The following is a 20,491-nucleotide window of genomic DNA, read 5'->3' as shown; positions in this document are numbered from 1 at the left end:
TTTTCACTCTGTTGATTGTTTCCTTTGACATGCAGAAGTTTTAAATTTTGATGTCATTCCATTTGTCTGTTTTTACCTTTGTTGACTGGGCTTTTGATTTCATATACAAAAAGTCATTGCCAATGCAAGGTCCTGAAGATTTTTCTCTCTATTTTTTATTTTCTTCTGGGAATATAATAGCTTTAGGTCTTACATTTAGGTTTTTAATCCATTTGGAGACTTTTTTGTGTGTGTGTGTGTGTATGCTTATGGGGCCAGCTTCATTCTTGTAAATGTGGATATCTACTTTCCCCAGCATCATTTATTAAAGAGATAATCTTTTCCCTTTGTGTAGTCTTTGTACCCCTTTGAAGTTCATTTGACCATATATGTGGGGGTTTAGTTCTGAGATCCCTATTCTGTCCCATTAGTCTATATATCTGTCTTTATGCTAGTACCACATAATATTGATTATTATTGCTTTGTAGTATGTTTTTAAATCAAGAAGTGTGAGGCTTCCAACTTTCTGCTTCTTTTTAATATTGTTCTGGCTCTTTAAGATCCCTTGAGATTCTATCTGAATTTTAGCATTTTTTTCTGTTTTGGCAAATAATGCTATTAGTATTTTTATAGGGATTATATTAAATCAGTAGATAGCTTTACATAGTATGGACATTTTAACAATATTACATCTTCCAATCGATGAACATGGGATGAATTTCACTTGTATATATCTTTTTTATTTCTTTTAGCAATGTTTTGTAGTTTTCACTATGCAAGTCTTTCACTTCATTAGGTTTATTCCTAAGTATTTTATTTTTTTATGTTATAGTAAATGAGATTATTTTCTTAATTTGCTTTTTGGATTTCTCATTGTTAGTATATAGAAATGCAACTGATTTTTATGCATTAATTTTGTATGCTGTAACTTTGCTAAAATTATTAGTTATAACAGATTTTTGTGTGGAATTTTTAGGGGTTTCTATATATAAAATAATGTCATCTGTGAACAGAGGTAATTTTACTTCTTCTTTTCCAATTTGAATGCCTTTTATTTCTTTTTCTTGTCTAACTGTTCTGGCTAGGACTTTCAGTACTATGTTAAATAGTAGTAGTGAGAGTGGGCATCCTTTTCTTGTTTTTGATTTTAGAGGAAAAGCTTTCAGTCTTTCCTGTTGAATGTGATGTTAGCTGTGGGCTTCTCATATATGACTTTTATTTTTGTCCATCCTTACTTTGTTTGAGTGGTTTTTTTTTAATCATAAAGTGTATTGAATTTTGCCAAGTGCTTTTTCTGTATTAATTTAGATCATCATTGTGATTTTTAGTCTTCATTTTGTTAATGTGGTGAATTACATTCATTTATTTTTTTATGCTGTACCATCCTTTCATTCCAGGTATAAATGCAAGTTAGTCATTGGCTCTTAATATCTGAGGCCTTTCTGGCTTACAACTTTGCTACTTTTTTGTTCCCTGGGGACTATGTGAGAATTTGTGGATCTCATTTCTGCTTATTCAGGTCATAATTTAGATAACATATTTTGTCAAATACTTTTTACTGCAGTTATTGAGATTTCCATATACATATTTTTACTGTTAATATAGTGAATTATGTTGATTCATTTTCAAATGTTAAAGGAGTCTTAAGTTTCTGAGGTAAATACTACTTGTTCATGTAGTATGTACATATATATTATGTATTATCCTCCTTATATGTATTATTTGAATTTATTTATGAAATACTATTAGTGATTTTTTTTTTTTTTTGAGATGGGGTTTTGATCTTTTTGCCCAGGCTGGAGTGCAGTGGCATGATCTCAGCTCACCGCAACCTCCGCCTGCCAGGTTCAACAATTCTCCTGCCTCAGCCTCCCAAGTAGCTGGAATTACGGGCATACACTACCACGCCCAGCTATTTCTGTATTTTTTGAAGAGATGGGATTTCTGTATGTTGGTCAGGCTGGTCTCGTACTCCCGAACTCAGGTGATCTGTCCACCTCAGCTCCTAAAGTGCTGGGATTACAGGTGTGAGCCACCGTGCTTGGCTCCTACTTTTTTTTTTTTTTTTTTTTTTTTGAGATGGAGTCTTGCTCTGTCGTCTAGGCTGGAGTGCAGTGGCATGGTCTAGGCTCACTGCAACCTCCACCTCCCAGGTTCAAGTGGTTCTCTTGCCTCAGCCTCCTGAGCAGCTGGGACTACAGGTGTGCACCACCTAATTTTTGTATTTTTAGTAGAGACAGGGTTTCACCATATTGACCAGGCTGGTCACAAACTCCTGACCTTGTGATCCACCTGCCTCGGACACCCAAAGTGCTGGGATTACAGGTGTGAGCCACTGCACCGAGCTGCTATTAGTAATTTTTATATATCTGATCTTGAGGGGCATTGGCCTATAGTTTATTTTTCTTTTAATATCTTTGCCTGATTTTGGCATTAGGGTAATGCTGGGTTCATCAAATGAGTTGATATGTCATCTTCTATTTTCCAAGTTTGTTTATCACCTCTATTATTTCTTAAATGTTTGGTGAAATTTATTAGTAAAACCATCCAGGCCTGGAGTTTTGTTTACAGGTAGGTTTTAAATGATGAATTAAAAAATTTTTAGTAGATGTATAGCTATTTATTTGTTTATCGTTTTATGATATCAACTTTTATTTTACATTCAGTGGGGTACATGTTCAGGTCTGTTATATGGGTATATTGTGTGACACTGTGGTTTGGGGTATGAATCATTCCATCACCCAGGTAGTGAGCATAGTACTCACTAAGTAGTTTTTCAGCCCTTCTCCTTCTCTCCCCCATCTAGTATTCCTCAGTGTTCTTATCTTTATGTCCAACATGTACCTATTTATGTTACATAATTCTTTTTTATCTTTATTAGTTTAATTATCTTTGAAGGAATTTGTTCATTTAATCTAAATTAAAAATTTATTGACATAAAGATATTTATAATATTTTATCATCATTCATTTGAAGCTTGTAGAATTTGCTTTTTAATTCTTTATATTGGCAATTTCTAGCCTCTCATTTTTTTCTTAACTCATCTAGCTATCAGTTGATCGATTTTATTAATATTTTCCTAGAAATGACTTTTCATTTAATTGATTTTCTATTTTTGGTCCGCTGTTTATTTCATTGATTTTTTTGCTTTATTAATTTTTTACTTTTGCTTATGCAGGGTTTAATTGATATTTCTTTTTCTAGTTTCATAAAGTAAAATCTTAGATAATTGATCTAGACCTCTCTACTTTTCTAATGTAAGCATTTAATGCTACAAATTTCCCTCAAAGCCCTGCTTTAGCTATGCCTACCAAATTTCAGTATGCTGTTTTCATTTTTCTTTAATTCAAAAGACTTTAAAGTTTTCCTTGCAATTTTCACATCTGTTATTTAGAGGTATGTTGTTTAATTTGCAATTATTTTTGAATTTCTATGTATCTTTTTATAATTGGTTTCTAGTTTCCATTGTGGTCAGAGAACATACTGTGTATAATTTTAATTCTTTGACAAATTTTGAGATTTGCTTTATGACTCAAATTATATCCACATTGATGTTCCATGTTTGTTCTGTCTTATTGGTTTGAGTGTTCTTAAATGTCAGCTTGTTTAAGCTGGTTGATAATGTTGTTCACATCTTCTGTTATTCTTGTTGTAATTGTGCATTTGTCTATTTTTCCTTTCAGTTCTATCAGTATTTTTTACATATATTTTGAAGTGCTATTACTGGGTTCATATTATTTTAAGATTGCTATATTTTATTAATAAATTGACTTAAAAATCCTTATAAAATGTTCCTCTTTTTTTCAATACCCATTTTTAGACTGCATTCCAGCCTGGGCGATAAAGCAACACTTCCGTTCTCTCTCCCTCTTCCTCTTTCTTCCTCTCCTTTATTCTTTTTTTTTTCTTTCTTTCTTAAAAAAATAAGAAATAAAAAAATAAAAAAATAAAAAATAAAATGTTCCTCTTTATTACTGGTAATATTGTTTGTTCTGAGGTCCATTTTGTTTTATGTTAATAAAGTTACTCCAATTTTCTTTTCACAAATGTTATTATAAAATGCTGCCCTTTTATTTTTCTATCCTTTACTTTTAACTTATCTATGTCTTTACATTCTGTCTTGTAGAAAGAATATATTTTTGCCTTGCTTTTTCCTTCAATCTGACAATTTCTTGTAATTGGAGTGTTTAGACCATTTACATTTAATATAATTACTAGTATGATTGGGTTTAATTATTTTTTCTTGTCATTTGTGTTCTATTTGTCTCATTTGTTCATTATTTTAACTTTTTTTAACTGCTTTATTTTGGATAAAATAAATTTCTTTTTGGTCACTTCATTGCTACTGATATAGTTTGTATGTTTGTCCTCTCCAAATGTCATGTTCAAATGTGACTCCCATGGTTGGAAGTGGGGCTTGGTGGAATGTGATTGGATCATAGGGGTAAATCCCTCCTGAATGGCTTAGCACCATCCCCTTGGTGATAAGTGAGTTCTTGCTCAGTTGGTTCACATGAGATCTGGTTGTTTAAAAAAGCCTGGGACTTTCCTCCTCTCTCTTGCTCCTCCTCTTACCATTTGATGTGCTGATTCTTCCTTCACTTTCTGCCATGATCATGAGCTTCCTAAGGCCCTCACCAGAGGTAGATGCTGGAGCCATCTTGTACAGCCTACAGAACTGTAAGCTAATTAAACCTCCTTTCTTTTTTTTTTTTTTTTTTTTTTTTTTTTTTGAGGCGGAGTTTCACTCTTGTTACCCAGGCTGGAGTGCAATGGCGCGATCTCAGCTCACCGCAACCTCTGCCTCCTGGGTTCAGGCAATTCTCCTGCCTCAGCCTCCTGAGTAGCTGGGATTACAGGCACGCGCCACCATGCCCAGCTAATTTTTTGTATTTTTAATAGAGACGGGGTTTCACCATGTTGACCAGGATGGTCTCAATCTCTTGACCTCGTGATCCACCCGCCTCGGCCTCCCAAAGTGCTGGGATTACAGGCTTGAGCCACCGCGCCCGGCCTTAAACCTCCTTTCTTTATAAACTATACAGCCTCTGTCATTCCTTTATAGCAATGCGAAAGTGGCCTAATACAGCTACCGTAAGCTTATTAGCTATATCTTTTTGGCTTGTTTTGGGTGCATGAGTGTATGTGCAATTGCTCTAGGATGTTTTATTTATATATTTAGCTTTTTATACTCTATCTTTGAATAATACTTATTACTTCATTATAATGTAAGGAACATATGTTTTTATTTATCCTTTCTATTCTTTGTGCCACTGTTGTCATGTCTTATTTTTGTCTGTTATTTTCCCCAGAAAATATTGTTACATTTTTATTTAAACAGATATTTTTAAAGAGATTTAAAAATGTCAAAAAAATGCTTTTTCTTTACTCACATACTTATGAGTTTTGATATTCTTTATTACTTAATAAATTCAAGTGTCCACTTAGGTTGTCTTCTTTTTGCCCAAAGAACTTCTCTTAATGTCTTTTGTTAAGACTTTATTTTTAAAATAAAAGATCTGCTTTTTTGAGACCTTCCTTCCTTTCCGTTGAGTATAGACTAAGTCAATAGATTTTCTTCCCTGGACTTTAAAGATGTTACTCTATTTATCACAAGTTTCTGATGTAACATTGGATAGTATTCTTAGCTTAGTACTTCCTTATGTAATGACTTTTTCTTTTATTGTTTTTAAGAATTTATATTGATCACTTTTTTTTGGCAGTTTGATAATGATGTGCCATTTGTGTTTTTATGGGGGGTTTAACTTCTTAAAATTTGTTGAATTTCTTGGATATGTGTGGCTCTAATATTTGTTATATTTTTGGCCTTAATGTCTTAAAATGCTTTTTTTGTTCCTAACCCACTTTCCTATTTTTCTGGACTCTAGTTACATTACACAATATTAGTTTGCCATTTATTTATTTATTTTTTTTCCAGTTTTTTTTCTCTGGGCACATCATTTTGGATTGTTTCTGTGGTAGCCACCAGGCTGAGCTAGGACATGAGTCACCTTCAGTTCTTTAAGAAACCATGAGAGAAGAAAGCTGCAGATACAGCAGCTTGCCTGGAATTAAGGCATTTAGTCTCGAAATTTCAAATATAAGAGAAAATTGTATTCCAAATACAAATACTATCTTTCCTTTTACACTTCTCAGCCTGGTTCCTTAAGTGTTACATCATCAAGACTCTCCTATCAGTTCATATTTATTTCTCCTCATTCTTTAATACTGAATCTCTTCCTAAGTCAGGCTAGTATTATCACTGTCCAATAACCATACCATACTCCTTCTAGCTTTGTGTTTCCTGTTCTCCTATGTGAAATAGTAATGTGATTCTTCTTTTTTCTTATTTCAAAATAATGAAATATTCCAAACACGAAAGATTGGAATAGACATTTCTGTAAGCCAAATCCAACTCTATCAAATCCTTTCTTCAGATGGTTTTTTCAGGAAATAAAGCATGTATCTATCTATCTATCTGTAATTTTTCTTCCCTGTGCCTCCTCTCTAGAGATAAACATTATCTAAATCTCCAGTCATGTTTTATATTATATATGTTATAAATATATATGTATATATTAGCATATATGCATATGTATATCTAACACATATATGTGTATATATATAGTTATTATTTTATGTTATTTTAATAGTTTTTTGGGGAAAATGTTGTTTTTGTTCGCATGGATAAGTTTAGTGGTAATTTCTTAGATTTTTGATGCACCCTTCACCTTAGCAGTTTATGCTGTACCCAATATATAATCTTTTATCCCTCACTCCCTCCCAACTTTCCCCTGTGTCCCCAAAGTCCATTATATCATTCTTATGCCTTTGCATCCCATAGCTTAGCTCCTACTTATAAGTAGGAACATACGATTTTTAGTTTGCCATTTCTGAGTTACTTCACTTAGAATAATGACCTCCAACTCTATCCAAGTTGCTGCAAAGGCCATTATTTCATTCCATTTTATGGCTGAATAGTATTCCATGGTGTATAAATATCACATTTTCTTTATTCACTTGTTGATTGACAGGCATTTAGGCTGGTTCCATATTTTTGCAATTGTGAATTGTGCTGCCATAAACATACATGTGTATGTGTCTTTTTCACATAATGACTTTTCCTTTGGGTAGATTCCTAGTAGTGTGATTGCTGGATCAAGTGGTAGTTCTACTTTTACTTCTTTAAGAAAGATATGAACAGATACTTCTCAAAAGAAGATATTTATGCAGCCAAAACACATATGAAGAAAAGCTCATCATCACTGGTCATTATAGCAATCCATATCAAAACCACATTGAGATACCATCTCACGTCCCTTAGAATGGCGATCATTAAAAAATCAGGAGACAACAGGTACTGGAGAGGATGTAGAGAAATAGGAACACTTTTACACGTTGGTGGGACTGTAAATTAGTTCAACTATTGTGGAAGACAATGTGGTAATTCCTCAAGGATCTAGAACTAGAAATACCATTTGACCCAGCAATCCCATTACTGGGATTATAAATCATTCTACTATAAAAACACATGCACATATATGTTTATTGCAGCACTGTCCACAGAAGCAAAGACTTGGAACCAACCCAAATGCCCATCAATGATAGACTGGATAAAGAAAATGTGGCACATATATGCCATGGAATACTATGCAGCTGTAAAAAAGGATGAGTTCATGTCCGTTGCAGGGCATGAGTTCATGTCCTTCATTCTCAGCAAACTAATACAAGAACAGAAAACTAAGCTCCACATCTTCTCACTCATAAGAGGGCGTTGAACAATGAGAACACATGGATACAGGGAGGGGAACATCACACACCAGGGCCTGTCAGGGAGTGGGGGGCTAGGGGAGGGAAAACAGGGGATGGGGGGATAGGGGAGGAATGGCATTAGGAGAAATACCTAATATAAATGATGGAGTGATGGATGCAGCAAACCACCATGGCACGTGTATACCTATGTAACAAACTGGCACGTCCTGTACATGTGTCCCAGAACTTAAAGTATAATAATAATAATGAAAGAAATCTCCATACTGTTTTCCATAGTCGTTGTACCAGTTTACAGTACCAGAAGCAAAGTAAAAGAGTTCTCTTTTCACCACATCCATGCTAACATCTATTATTTTTTGATTTTTAAATTATGGCCATTTTTGCAGGAGTAAGATGGTATTTCCCTCATAATTACTGTTGTTGAGCATTTTTTTTGTGTGCATGTGTACACATTTAGTTTTATTGTAACAAAGTAACTTGTACACTTTTAACGTTTAAAACTGAGCATCATCTTTCCTTTCCAGTGGAACGAAAAGAAAATTTAAAAATAAACAGGAACAAAATTACAATAGAGAATGTCAATTCCAAATAAGATCCTACAGGTTCTGCTGATTCTCCCATTGAGTGGCAGGGCTCAAGTCATCATTAGGAGAGAATTTATTTTAAAAGTGTTATCTTAAACTGCAAGGATGTCTGTCAAATGTCACAATTAAACATGCCAAAGGAGAAGCCATGTTGTCAAAATGCCCACTTACCCCACCCAAACATCTCAAACCCACCCTTTGCTGACCTTCTATAACCCCATTTTTTTAAGTTTTTTTTTCTTTTTTTAAACAAGAGAAAGTAGACAGATACATGTTGGTAAATGCTAACTGTCCATATTCACATAGAGACACAGTGTACTCTCTGAGCCCAATATACAGAGAAAGGAGGAAAAAAGCTAGAATTCTATGCACTACTACACAGGGGCCTAGCACCCTCCAGCTTCCAGCAGAGTGAAGGGAGCAGGTTTTTCTTTTTTCCCACAGAGCTCGGTGGTGGTGATTCCATACAGTTTTTGTTAAGACAGGAAGGGATAAAATGAATTTCAAACAGAAAGGGGTAGAGACTCTTTTCCATTGTATCCTGCTCAAGATATTTCCCCCAAAATAAGTTGAGAACCATGGTGTAGAGAAAAGAGACCTCAAAAACAGGGTGACTGAGCACAAGAGGGAAAGAAAAAAAAATACTGCAACCTGCTCCCAGGGACTGGAGAAAATTTAAAAAAAGGAAGGTTGGAATCCATCAGTGTTCTATTAGTCATCTTCGCCTTCATCCTCCTCTCCTTCCTCCCCTTCATCATCATCCTCATCTTCTTCACCTTCATCCTCATCCCCTTCTTCATCGATATCTTCTAATTCTTCCTCCTCTTCATCATCATCATCATCTTCTTCTCCTTCTCCTTCTTCATGATCCATATCAGGAACCAAGTAGTATTGTAATGGGTTTGGCCAAATATCATCTTTGATGACCTCTCCTAATTCATCAGCACCTGCATCAGAATGGTCAGTAAACCAGGTAAAGAAGCTCTCTGGTTCCTCATGCTGCCTCTTCCTGCTGGCTTTATTCTGCGTTTGACTTGAACGTTTCGTCAAATCCTTTCCAGATTTCCATTTGATTTCGGTGGACTTTGAAGATGGATCACCACTCTCATTCAGATGAAATTCTTTGGAGAGAACTTTATTTTCAAAGTAAGGATTTTCATCAAAATAAAAATCTATTCTGTAACCTGATTTAATATCTTCAAATTCTGTCACTTCAACTCTGGTCAAATAATGCAGTGCCTCTTCGTCCTCCTCCCCAAGCAGGGCAGACACTTGTGGATGGTTGACAAATGTTGTTACCCAAAAATTTGGGATTTTGGCGATCAATTCTGACCTCTTCTGAAAAAATGGTTGGCGGAGTTTGTTATATTTCTGTTCTACTTTCAAAATCTCCTCACTGGCTTGTTCATTAAGTCTGTCTATTTCATTTTGTACTTCATCAATGTGTTCAATTGCTTCTTGCTGTTCTTTTTCTCCCTTCTTCGGCAAGCCTGCAGAGGCCGATGTCTCCTCCAGTCCCTGAGCAGGAGGTGGTCTTGGTTTCTTCTTTTGAGGCGGGAGTGGAGACTGGCGTTTGGGGGCCATGCTGCTGGGGAAGTCCGAGAACCGGAGCACAAGTCTTCTTGCGCGTCCGGAAGCAGGCAGAACCGAGCATTTTTTTTCCATAGGTTTGTTGGCTGTTTGTGTATCTTCCTTTGAGAATTGTCTCTTTATGTCCTTTGCCCACTCTTTGATGGGATTGTTTGTTTGTTTTTTTTGCTAATTTGTTTGAGTTCCTTGTAGATTCTGGATATTAGTTCTTTGATGCATAGTTTGTGAATATTTTCTCCTACTCTGTGGCTTGTCTGTTTACTCTGCTGATTGTTTCTTTTGCTGTGCAGAATCTTTGTAGTTTAATTAAATTGCATTTATTTATTTTTGTTTTTGTTGCATTTGCTTTTGGGTTCTTAGTCATGAATTCTTTGCCTATGCCGATGTCTAGAAGAGTTTTTCTGATGTTGTCTTCTAGAATTTTTATGGTTTCAAGTGTTATATTTTAATCTTTGATGCATCTTGATTTGATTTTTGTGTAAGGTGAGATACAAGGATCCAGTTTTACTCTTCTACCTGTGGCTTGCTGGTTATCCCAGCACCATTTATTGACTAGGGTGTCCTTATATATGTATATGTATATGTATATATTTACATATATGTCATGTTAGTCTGTTTTCACACTGCTGATAAAGACATACCTGAGACTAGGAAGAAAAAGAGGTTTAATTGGACTTACAGTTCCTCATGGCTGGGGGACCCTCAGAATCATGGAGGAAGGCTAAAGGCACTTCTTACATGGCAGCAGCAAGAGAAAATGAGGAAGATGCAAAAGCAGAAACCTCTAATAGACCCATCAGATGTCATGAGACTTATTCACCGTCACAAGACTAGCATGGGAAAGACTGGCCCCCATGATTCAATTACCTCCCCCTAGGTCCTTCCCACAACATGTGGGAATTCTTGGAGATACAATTCAAGTTGAGATTTGGTGAGGACACAGCCAAACCAATTATATGTATAAATGCATATGTTTATATTAAAACATATATGTTTATGTATATGTATATATTACACATATATATGTGTTTTGCCTTTTTTATACTTTATATAAATGATATATGTCACTCTGCACTTGCAACATATTTATAAGATATATTTATGCTGAAATATAAAGATGTCATACATTGACTTTTAACTTCCACACAGTATTTGATTCATTTTATTGTGTGAATATACTACAGCCTACTTGTTACTTGTTGATAGACATTTTGTGTCTAACAAACAATACTCCTACAAATATTTGTGTACCTTTTATAAAACTCATGTGCTTGTATTAAAATTTATCCAGGGTATATATCTGGAAGAAAATTGGTATAAAAAAAGTATGTATTATGCATATCTTTGAGGGCTATTGTCTGTTTATATTATATGGCTATTGTATTAGTTTACACTTTCATCAGCAGTTTGTAAGATTCTCACTTTTCCATGTTTGCATACGTACATACATACATACATACACACATACAGACCCTTTGTAACTTATTTATCTAATAATAGTTAATGATATGTCTGAGCAATGCTGAAGGGGTCAACTATGGTTATGTCCTATTGTACTTAATAACCATTCTCCTATTGTAATATAATTACATCATTGTTTTCCTTTCCTGTAATAAACTTCTTTGCAATTATTTATTTAGAATAATGTTCAAATTGAAAATTATTGAGTCTAAGTTTGTGACTATTTTAAACTCTTAATAAGTCTTTCAAAAGGGTTGTACCAATGTAACTATTTCAGAATCATGTATAATATTTTAATATTTGATATTTCAATATATAGTTTATTGTTTTTATTAGCACTAATTGTATTGCTTTCAAGGTTAAACATTATAAATATATCTGTTAATTAACAAAATCTCTTTGCTATGGACCAAATGTTTATGTCTTCCCAAAATGTGTATGTTAAAGTCTTAAACCCCTGATGTGACTATATTTAGGGATAGGGCCTTTATAGAGTAGTTAATGTTAAAGGATGTCATAGTCTAGGGCCCTGATCCAAGAGGATTATTAGGCAAGATACCAGAGAGCATACACTGTCTCTCTCCACCATATGAAAACACTGCCAGAAGATAGCCATCTTCAAGCCAGAAGGGAACCCTCAGAGACCCCCCACCAGAACCTGACCATCTGATTTTAAACTTCCAGCCTCCAGAACTCTGAGAAAATTAATTTCCCTGCTTAAATCATCCAGCCTATGATGGTTTGTTATAGCAGCCTAAGCTGAATAAGACAGATTTTGGTACCAGAATGTGGGATATTGCTTTAGCAAATACTTAGACATGGGGAAGTGGCTTTGGAACTAGGTAATAGGTACAGACTGGGAAAGTTTTGAGGTGATGCTAGAAATATGTATGTTAAGAGTGATTATGGTGAGGTCTCAGTGGAAATAAGCAAGATGTTATTAGAAACCAGAGGAGGCCAGGTGTGGTGGTTCACTTTGTAATCCTTGCACTTTGGGAGGCTGAGGTGGGTGGATCACCTGAACTCAGGAGTTTGAGACCAGCGTGGGCAGCATGGTGAAACCCTGTCTTTACTAAAAATACAAAAAATTAGCTGAGTATGGTGGTGCATGCCTGTAATCTCAGCTACTTGGGAGGCTGAGGCAGGAGAATCACTTGAACCTGGGAGGTGGAGGTTGCAGTGAGCTAACTTTGCACCACTGCACCCAAGCCTGGGTGACAGGGTGAGACTGTATCTCAAAAACAAAATGAAACAAAACAAAAATGAGAAACAAAACAAAAATGAAAAACAAAACAAATGGTGATCCTTATAAAGTCGCAAAGAACTAGGTTGACTTGTATTCTAGTGTTTGGCAGAAGGTAGAACTTGCAAGTGATGATATTGGATTTTCAGCTGAGGAGATTTCTTAGCAAAGTTTTGAGAGAGCCTCTTGATTCCTCCTGAGTACTTACAGTAAAATGTGAAAGGAGAGAGATGAATTGAAAGAATTGTTAAGCAAAAAGGAACCAGAGTTTAAAGCATTAGAAAATTCTTAGCCTATCCATATTGCAAAAAGTGAGGAAGCTTGTTCTGAAGAGAACACTAAAGGTGTGGCTGAACAACCCTTTGATAAAGAAGTCAAAGGTGTGATTCATAAACTTACTTAGCTATGTCAGCAGAGACCAGGCATAGAGATGGGATTATCAGCAGAGATACTACCAGTTTGAACTAAAGGGGACAGAGAAAGTGGGACAGAATGAAGGAAGACTGTCAGATATCCTACCTTTTATATTATAGGAACATAGAGTTATTCTGCTGTGAGTGTGCACTATCCTCATGAAAAGAGGATCCCCAAAGGAGATTCAGAGATCATTAGTGCTGCCACTCACCACAGGCCCAGAGTGCAGAGGTTTAGGGTGCAAGTCTACTTCCACCTCAGTTTAAAAGGACTGGACCAGGACCCATCAGAAACATGTAGATGGGGCAGAGAGACAAAAGGGGAGGGTCACTATCACCCCAGTAGGCCTGGAAGGCAAAGTGTTGAATCAAAGAGGATTACAGGCATGCACCACCACTAAGATCTAAATAGAATTGGCATTGCTAGGTTTTGGACTTGTTTGGGACACGTCACTACTTCCTTCTGATTTCTTCCTTTGGAATGGAAAGTTTACCCTATACCTGTTCACCATTGTATTTTGGAAGCACATAACTTGTCTAGTTTCACAAGTTTGCAGCTGGAGAGGAATTTTGTCTCAGGATGAATTATACCTTGGGTCTGACCTGTATCTGATTTAGATGATATTTACTTGAGACTCTAGACTTTAGAATTGATGCTAGTTAAGATCTACTTATCTACCATCAATTGATGAGTTAATACCTTGGGACAATTAGAGTTAAATGAGTGAGTGTGTTTTTCATGCAAGAAGGACATGAATTTTAGGGGGCCAGGTATGGAATATTATGGACTTGGTGTTTGTGTTCCCACTAGATTCACTGATTGAAGCCCTTACCACAAATGCCACTATATTTGGAAATGGGCCTTTATGGAAGTAATTAAGGTTAAGTGAAATCATAATAATAGGCCCTTGATCCAGTAGGAATAGTGTCCTTATAAAAAGAGGCACCAGATCTCTTTCTCTTTCTCTTTCTATACCATGTGAAGACACAGCAGGAAAGGCAGTTGTTTGCAACCCAGGAGAGAGCCCTCAAAAGAACTTGACATACTGGTACCCTAATCTTGGACTTTCAGCCTCCAGAACTATGAGAAAATAAGTTGCTGTTGTTTAAGCTATCCAGTCGATGGAATTTTCTTATGGTAGCTCAAGCTGACTAATAGAGTTTTCTTGTTCAAATGGCACTTTGCACATTCAAAATTGGTCTTAACATCAATTTAAAAAGCAGACATATTAAATTTTTAAAAAGTTGATGTGTCTTACATAAAATGTTAATACAAAATATGAAGTGTAATTATAACATAATGCATCTGATTTTAAAAAGAAACATGCATCAGAAATTACACAGCCTGAGTACAGTAAGCAGACTTCAATCTTGTGAGGTTAATTTAGCAATACTGCCTTGCTCAAAACCATTTGGATTTACCTTAATTGTATTCTTTTTAATATCATCAATACGATGTTTGCCTCTTTGCAGTGTGAATTTAAATTGTTGGAAATTCAAAAAGTATTTTTTGTTAAATTTGGTAAAAAGTTTAGTATTAAATATAAAAAATAGTCTCATCAAGAATATACTACATAGCTACATATTTTCATTAGGACCTAATATCTAGTAAATATTGCCCATTACACATTTCAAAGATTCTTCTAAATGCTTCAGGGACTGTACATAATAATCCTTATTGAGTGTTTTATTTTCTGGTATGAATTTTATAAGAATGTCATTTATGTCAAAGAAATTATCTTCACCAGTGATTTTGAGATGGACTTCTTAGAGTATAGGTTATTGGTATTGTCTTCTCTTTTCTGTTCATGTGAAATTCATGGCATGTCTTCAGACTAATTTTAAAACATTTTCTGGCCAGTCCAGTATCCTGTACTGTTTAAGAATGTTGGGGCTGAAGTCAGATTGCCTCAGCTCAAGTCCAGGCTTTCCTGTTTAACTAGCTCTGAGATCTTGGACAAGTTAACTAACTTCTGTTTGCAGGTTTCTTATCTGTAAAATGGGGTTAATAATAGGATTGTTGTGGGATTATACCTGTAAACACTTAAAAATGAGGTAATACCTAAAAGTCGTAAAATTTATATGTTCTTATATGGTACCTGGTTTATAGAAAGCAATAAATATTAGCTATTATTACCATCATCATGTCATCATTCTCTGCTCATATCCAATCAGTTGCCATCTTTGTCAAGCACAGTGCTTTGTTCTTAATTGGTATATTTGTTGATAAACCAGTGAAAGAATGAAAACCTTTGTCAAATTTTTTTTTCAGAATAAGTCTAATTCTTTGACTAAATTTAACTCTTTGGTCACCCTTCTTTCAGTTATTTATCTGAATGCACTAAATATCATACCTTCAACATTGTCTGTCTTGCGGTAAGGGGTTTCTAAGCCTGACAGCATCAGAATCACATAGGTCCCGCCTCTGCCCATGTTTATATTTAGCAGACTTGGGGACAGGACCATGCAGCTAGTTCATTAAAACTTCTCTAGAGTTGATTCTGATACTCAAGCTAGGTTGAAGTATTATGAGAGTCTGTCTTATTTTCTTGATGAAAATTTTGAGATCAGTTAAAAAAAATTTGTTTTGACATAACTTTATCCCCTCCAGCTTCTTTTTATGGGTCATGTACTATTTTGCAGATACATTTGTTAAAAATGTAAATGTATTCTGAAATTTTTACTCTAAACTTTTTTTTTTAACTGTAAATTGTTTTTTGCTCTAAATCGTTTGCTTTGTAATGTGGGCTGTGTGTGTGTGAATATGTGTGTGAGAGTGTGTGTGTTTCTTTAACAACAATTCTGGCATAGTCTGGCCAGCATTTGGAGCTCCGTTCTTCCAGGTCAAAGCTTGTTTAAACTTGTCCTTGCTATGATCACTCCTTCACTGCTTATTCAAACCATGCATGAGAATCAGCCTCATTACTTTAAAGCAGCACCTCATATGCTCAGAATATTGTGTTACCCAATTTCAGGAAAATTATTTATCCACCCACCAAATTTTACTAAAAATTAGGACCTTGCCATAATATTGGGATGTTTTCCCGTGTTGGTACACAACTAATATATTAGTTAATGGGAGTGAGTGAAGGAGAGTGAAGGTAGAAAGCTTTAAAGTTAAAAGTTGGAAGTATTAAAGATTTGAAGTATTAATGTTATACAGAGTTAGACTTTGAGTTTTTAATCCTCTCCAACCTATCATCTGTTTGACATTTAGCTGTTACATTTTATTATGACCCTTTTTTCCTTTTATAAAAGTATATTTATGCTGATATCATAAAAGATAAAATTTAGTTCTGGAAGCTCTCTGTAAATGTCAATAGACACTGGGCAATAAATGTAACCCAAATAACCTGATGTCAGGGAAAATAAAAGTCAAGGCAGCATTCTAATGATAATAGCTTTAAAAAAGTGATGCCTGTTTAAGGAAAACAGAATTTTTTGTTACATTTAGGTAGCGACTTGAAATTGGAAACATAGAAAGTAGGATTTGAAAAGGAAGTCGTTGCTTTACTTTTTTTTCCTTCTAAACAGTTATGCTTAGAGTATCAAGAGAAAAGCTTTTAAGATGAATATGGTGATAACATCTTGTATTTTATATTAATGCGTATTATCAATTGCATTAGTTTCCTAGTGTTTTGGCTTTTCTGAGAACTTCAGTACACATTAGAAATGTTTTCTCTTCTTTCTCTTTCAATGTTCTTATTTTTAAAAATCTGTAATTATATTTTCTGCTTTGGAAATCTTTATATTATGACTTTTTTTTTTTTAAAGCAAATGACAAAAGATAAAAAGTAAAAGATAAAAATGCAGGAAAAAAGATTTTCTCCACTTAGTGGGTACATACTTTAGAGAGGAGATATTCCTGCATTTTGTAATGCTGATATTTCTTTGAAATGTATAGCATACATTTTCAAACAATAGCCAATAGCCAAAGCAGATTGGACATACTGTCTTATTTAGGAGATGTGGGCAGAGAGATAGAGTACATATTACGAAAAAAACCTATTTTCTCAGTTGAATTCCCCATGCATGTTATTTCTCTGACAATTCTATAAAAATGAAGGGATATTACTTTAGTGACTTTTGTTAAAGTTAGAAAGAAAACCTTATTAGCATGCATATGGGATTAAATGTATCATTTATACCAGTATACGTTTTACTACTTCTTATTTTTAAAATATCCTGTCTTTTAGTAATTCATTCTTCTTTGAGGTGAGTATATACTTGCCTGAAACATAATTTCAGTGTACAAACAATGGGATGGCACATATAGAAGTATATTGTTTTTCTATCTAAGATATAGTTTCCAATGATAACATTTGGATCTTTTCTTACAGAGGTGCTTCTAGTTTTCTATTTTATATCTATTTTATAGGTGTATAATATGGACTAGTTTGTGCCATTCCTTGGATCCATATATATTTGACCCATTTGTGATTTAACTTACTATGACAAGTTTTCAAAATTGACTTGAGTTGTTTATAGCCCTCCAGATCAGAGAATCTAAAAACTTAGTTTTTTTAAAAAATTGACTTAAAATCATTTTGAAGTCCATATATTTCAGATTATACATAATAATTTTGTATATGCTTACAAATAGACTTACCTATTTTCAAACGCGGAAATCAGCACAGACCAAAAGTAGAGACATTACATCCACTTCTTTCCGTAATTTCTTCATCTTTGTGAAGTGACTGCTTACTTTTGACACTTCTGTAAAATGTTAAAAGTTGAATGTGTCTCTCCCTTTTCTATAGCCTTTTTAATCTTTTCTATCACCTCCCTCTCCCTGTTGTAGGCTCAATGTAGAGGAGGGAGAGAGATTCACCCCAGCAGGAAGAATTCTTCTTTATTGCCCTTTTCACCACATTTGTAATGTCGTTTCTAAGAGAAATGCAGTCTGACTTCATGTTAACTAATAAACATTTATTGAAGTAAAATTCACATGTAGTGTTAATTTTTAAAATAAAGATTTACACACCAAACACTGAGGGATGAGTGGAACTGATTTATGCTTTTGAAAGACTGCTCTAGCTGTTTTGAGAGTAAAAGCAGGAAACCCAATCACCACAGAATCTAGGCTTCAGCATGAGGTTCAGAGGTGGGAAATTGAGGTAGATCTTTTAAAATTAAAGGCCACATACCATCTCTGTCTTATATTGGGAAAATTAAGTCCGTGAATAACTAATAATGTCTGGGCATATCTATTAGGTAAGCATTGGGGATAGCTGGAGGTAGTTTCTGTGCGTGAAGCACCTGCCTTGAGGTTATGACATCCAGATGCCTTAGCTGATCTGGGACAAAAATCTCTAGTTTGATTTTATGACACCCACTTGTCATTGCAGTAGAATTGAAGTCTGCAGTGGGCTAAATGGATGGGTAGGGGTTCTTAAGTAGTTTGGACTCCACAGTATAGATCTGCCCCTCTTGCAAATGTTTGCCACTTCATCTGAACAAGTCAAAGTTCTGCTCAAGAATGCAGAGTAGTATCTCAGCACCTCCATGGATTCTGAAAGGTGAATTTAAATGCATAGGCTTTTACAGTATAAATTTACCTTAAAGTTTTTGTATGTATGTATTATAAATTCCAATTCATACGCATTAGGAAATGTCTGTGTATATCTAAGTGTCTATCAGTTGTCTACCCATGTCTGTCATATCCCTTTTCTATGATCTCTTGCCACTAGGGGAAAATAATGTTAATATTCATATTAATAGTTGCAACCCCTTTCTGCCCAGATTAGCAGGAATTCCAGTGTTTCTCTGGGATTCTCCCTTTTGAAGTTTCTTGGTGTCCTTCCCTATTAACACACCTCAGTGGGGACCATCTCATTGCATTAGTGAAGCTGCACTAACAGCTGTAATTGCTCTAAAGGGAAGAGGGCAGGAACTCCATCACATTCTGCCCAAAATGCTCCTCGGCTCTGCATGGCAGAGGTATGAGATGGGCAGCCTTAAATAAAAATCTGTCACACTCTTTCCCCAGAGCATTAACTGACTTTTTCCTTTATGTTTATGAAACTATCAAGGACCACTCAAGAGCTTCTTTTTAGAAGGAAAAAGGCCCAATTTAAAAGGAGACCTGCTGCCTCCATTTTTAGGCAGAGAAGTAGCTGACAAGTTTTAAGTGGTGGCTAAAAAAAGATTTAAAATTTTGGTTAACTGGAGATTTTGTAACTACATATACACATGACATACACATCTATATTATGAATGTGTCTCTTAATCTACACATACACAAGTCATAACCTCTAATTATATTAGTAGTATTCAACAGAAATTTCTTTTAAAATTTATTTATTTATGAATTATTTATTTTATTTTTAAAGAACTGAGTCTCACTATGTTGCCCAGGCAGGCCTCAAACTCCTGGGCTCAAGGTATCCTCCTGCCTCAGCCTTCCAAGTTGCTGAGACTACAGGTGTGAGCCACTGCACTTCTAAGAAGTTTCTATTTATAGTTGTTCAGACATTTGAATTTGCTTTGGATAAGTTTAATTTTTAAAATGTAGGACTTCTCGCCCACTTTGGACATAGATTTGATGAAATAACTCACTTGTATTTGTGTATATACATCAGTTTAATATGTAACTGTTAAAATGTCCTGGTTAGATTTATATGACATGAATATTTTAAAATATTAAACATATGAAAATATTAATTTGCAACTTCATATTTAATATGGAAGTGTTCATAATAATTTATTTCTTATGTTAAGTTATTGAAGGTAAGAAGCATAAATTATCCTAAATTAGCATATATTTGTAATTTATCTGTATTATAGAACAAATAGTCCTTTCTCTTCACAAAGAAACTTGTATTAGTGAACTAAAATGATAAAAACACATTTCTGTGATCTTATTTGTAACCTATAATTTCTAAAGACCAATTTAAGGTATATTGTCTCTACAAATGACATTAAATTAGACCTTAGTCGTCTGTTTCCTGTCACTTCCTATTATTTTGTACTTGTTCATCAATCCTTGGGGGAAATCAGAGCCTGTTTGGCTCTTTCTAATCTGCATAATGCTCAGTGAGGTCTTGGTCAGGAAGTGCCTCCCCTCCCCCCCACACTGAGGATTTTACCTATCTCAGGCCCACTGAAAATTCCTCCAGATCCTGCCACTGTGCAGTAGAGTGAATTTGACTCTTAAAAAATATTTTTTAAATAAAATTCTACTGTTATTTTAAATGTTTAAATCTACTTCCACATTATACATTTTGAAATGTAGTCTTTTAAAAATTATTGTTCATAATTTTATGCCTCATCAATTAAAGTTTCATATAGGTAAAGTGTTAACCCTTGTTCCAAGATTTTCACCTTGGTAAATAAAGACTAATTTGTAATAGTCTGGGGGATTTTATATGCACACATTTCTAATTATGGAGACTTATTGTTTGCAACAGTACAACAGAAAGAATGAAGGCACCATGTGTTCACCTATT

General features: G+C 34.7%; 1 protein-coding gene across 1 annotated transcript; it reads right to left on the bottom strand.

Annotated features, from left to right (window-relative positions):
- Positions 1–8,196: 8,196 nt before the first annotated feature.
- LOC108316956 (protein SET-like) lies at positions 8,197–9,977 on the bottom strand. Its single transcript, XM_037745219.1, has one exon. The coding sequence runs from the start codon at positions 9,918–9,920 to the stop codon at positions 9,048–9,050; it is 873 nt and encodes a 290-aa protein (XP_037601147.1). The 5' UTR covers positions 9,921–9,977; the 3' UTR covers positions 8,197–9,047.
- Between the last annotated feature and the right edge of the window lie 10,514 nt (positions 9,978–20,491).

This window comes from Cebus imitator, unplaced genomic scaffold (genome assembly GCF_001604975.1).
Source record: "Cebus imitator isolate Cc_AM_T3 unplaced genomic scaffold, Cebus_imitator-1.0 Scaffold195, whole genome shotgun sequence".
NCBI lineage: Eukaryota > Metazoa > Chordata > Mammalia > Primates > Cebidae > Cebus > Cebus imitator.
This window is presented reverse-complemented; position numbering and strand designations above follow the sequence as displayed.

What these genes read in the sequence shown, in the direction of transcription:
- LOC108316956 (XM_037745219.1), bottom strand. Translation starts at nt 9,920, where the DNA reads ATGGCCCCCAAACGCCAGTCTCCACTCCCGCCTCAAAAGAAGAAACCA.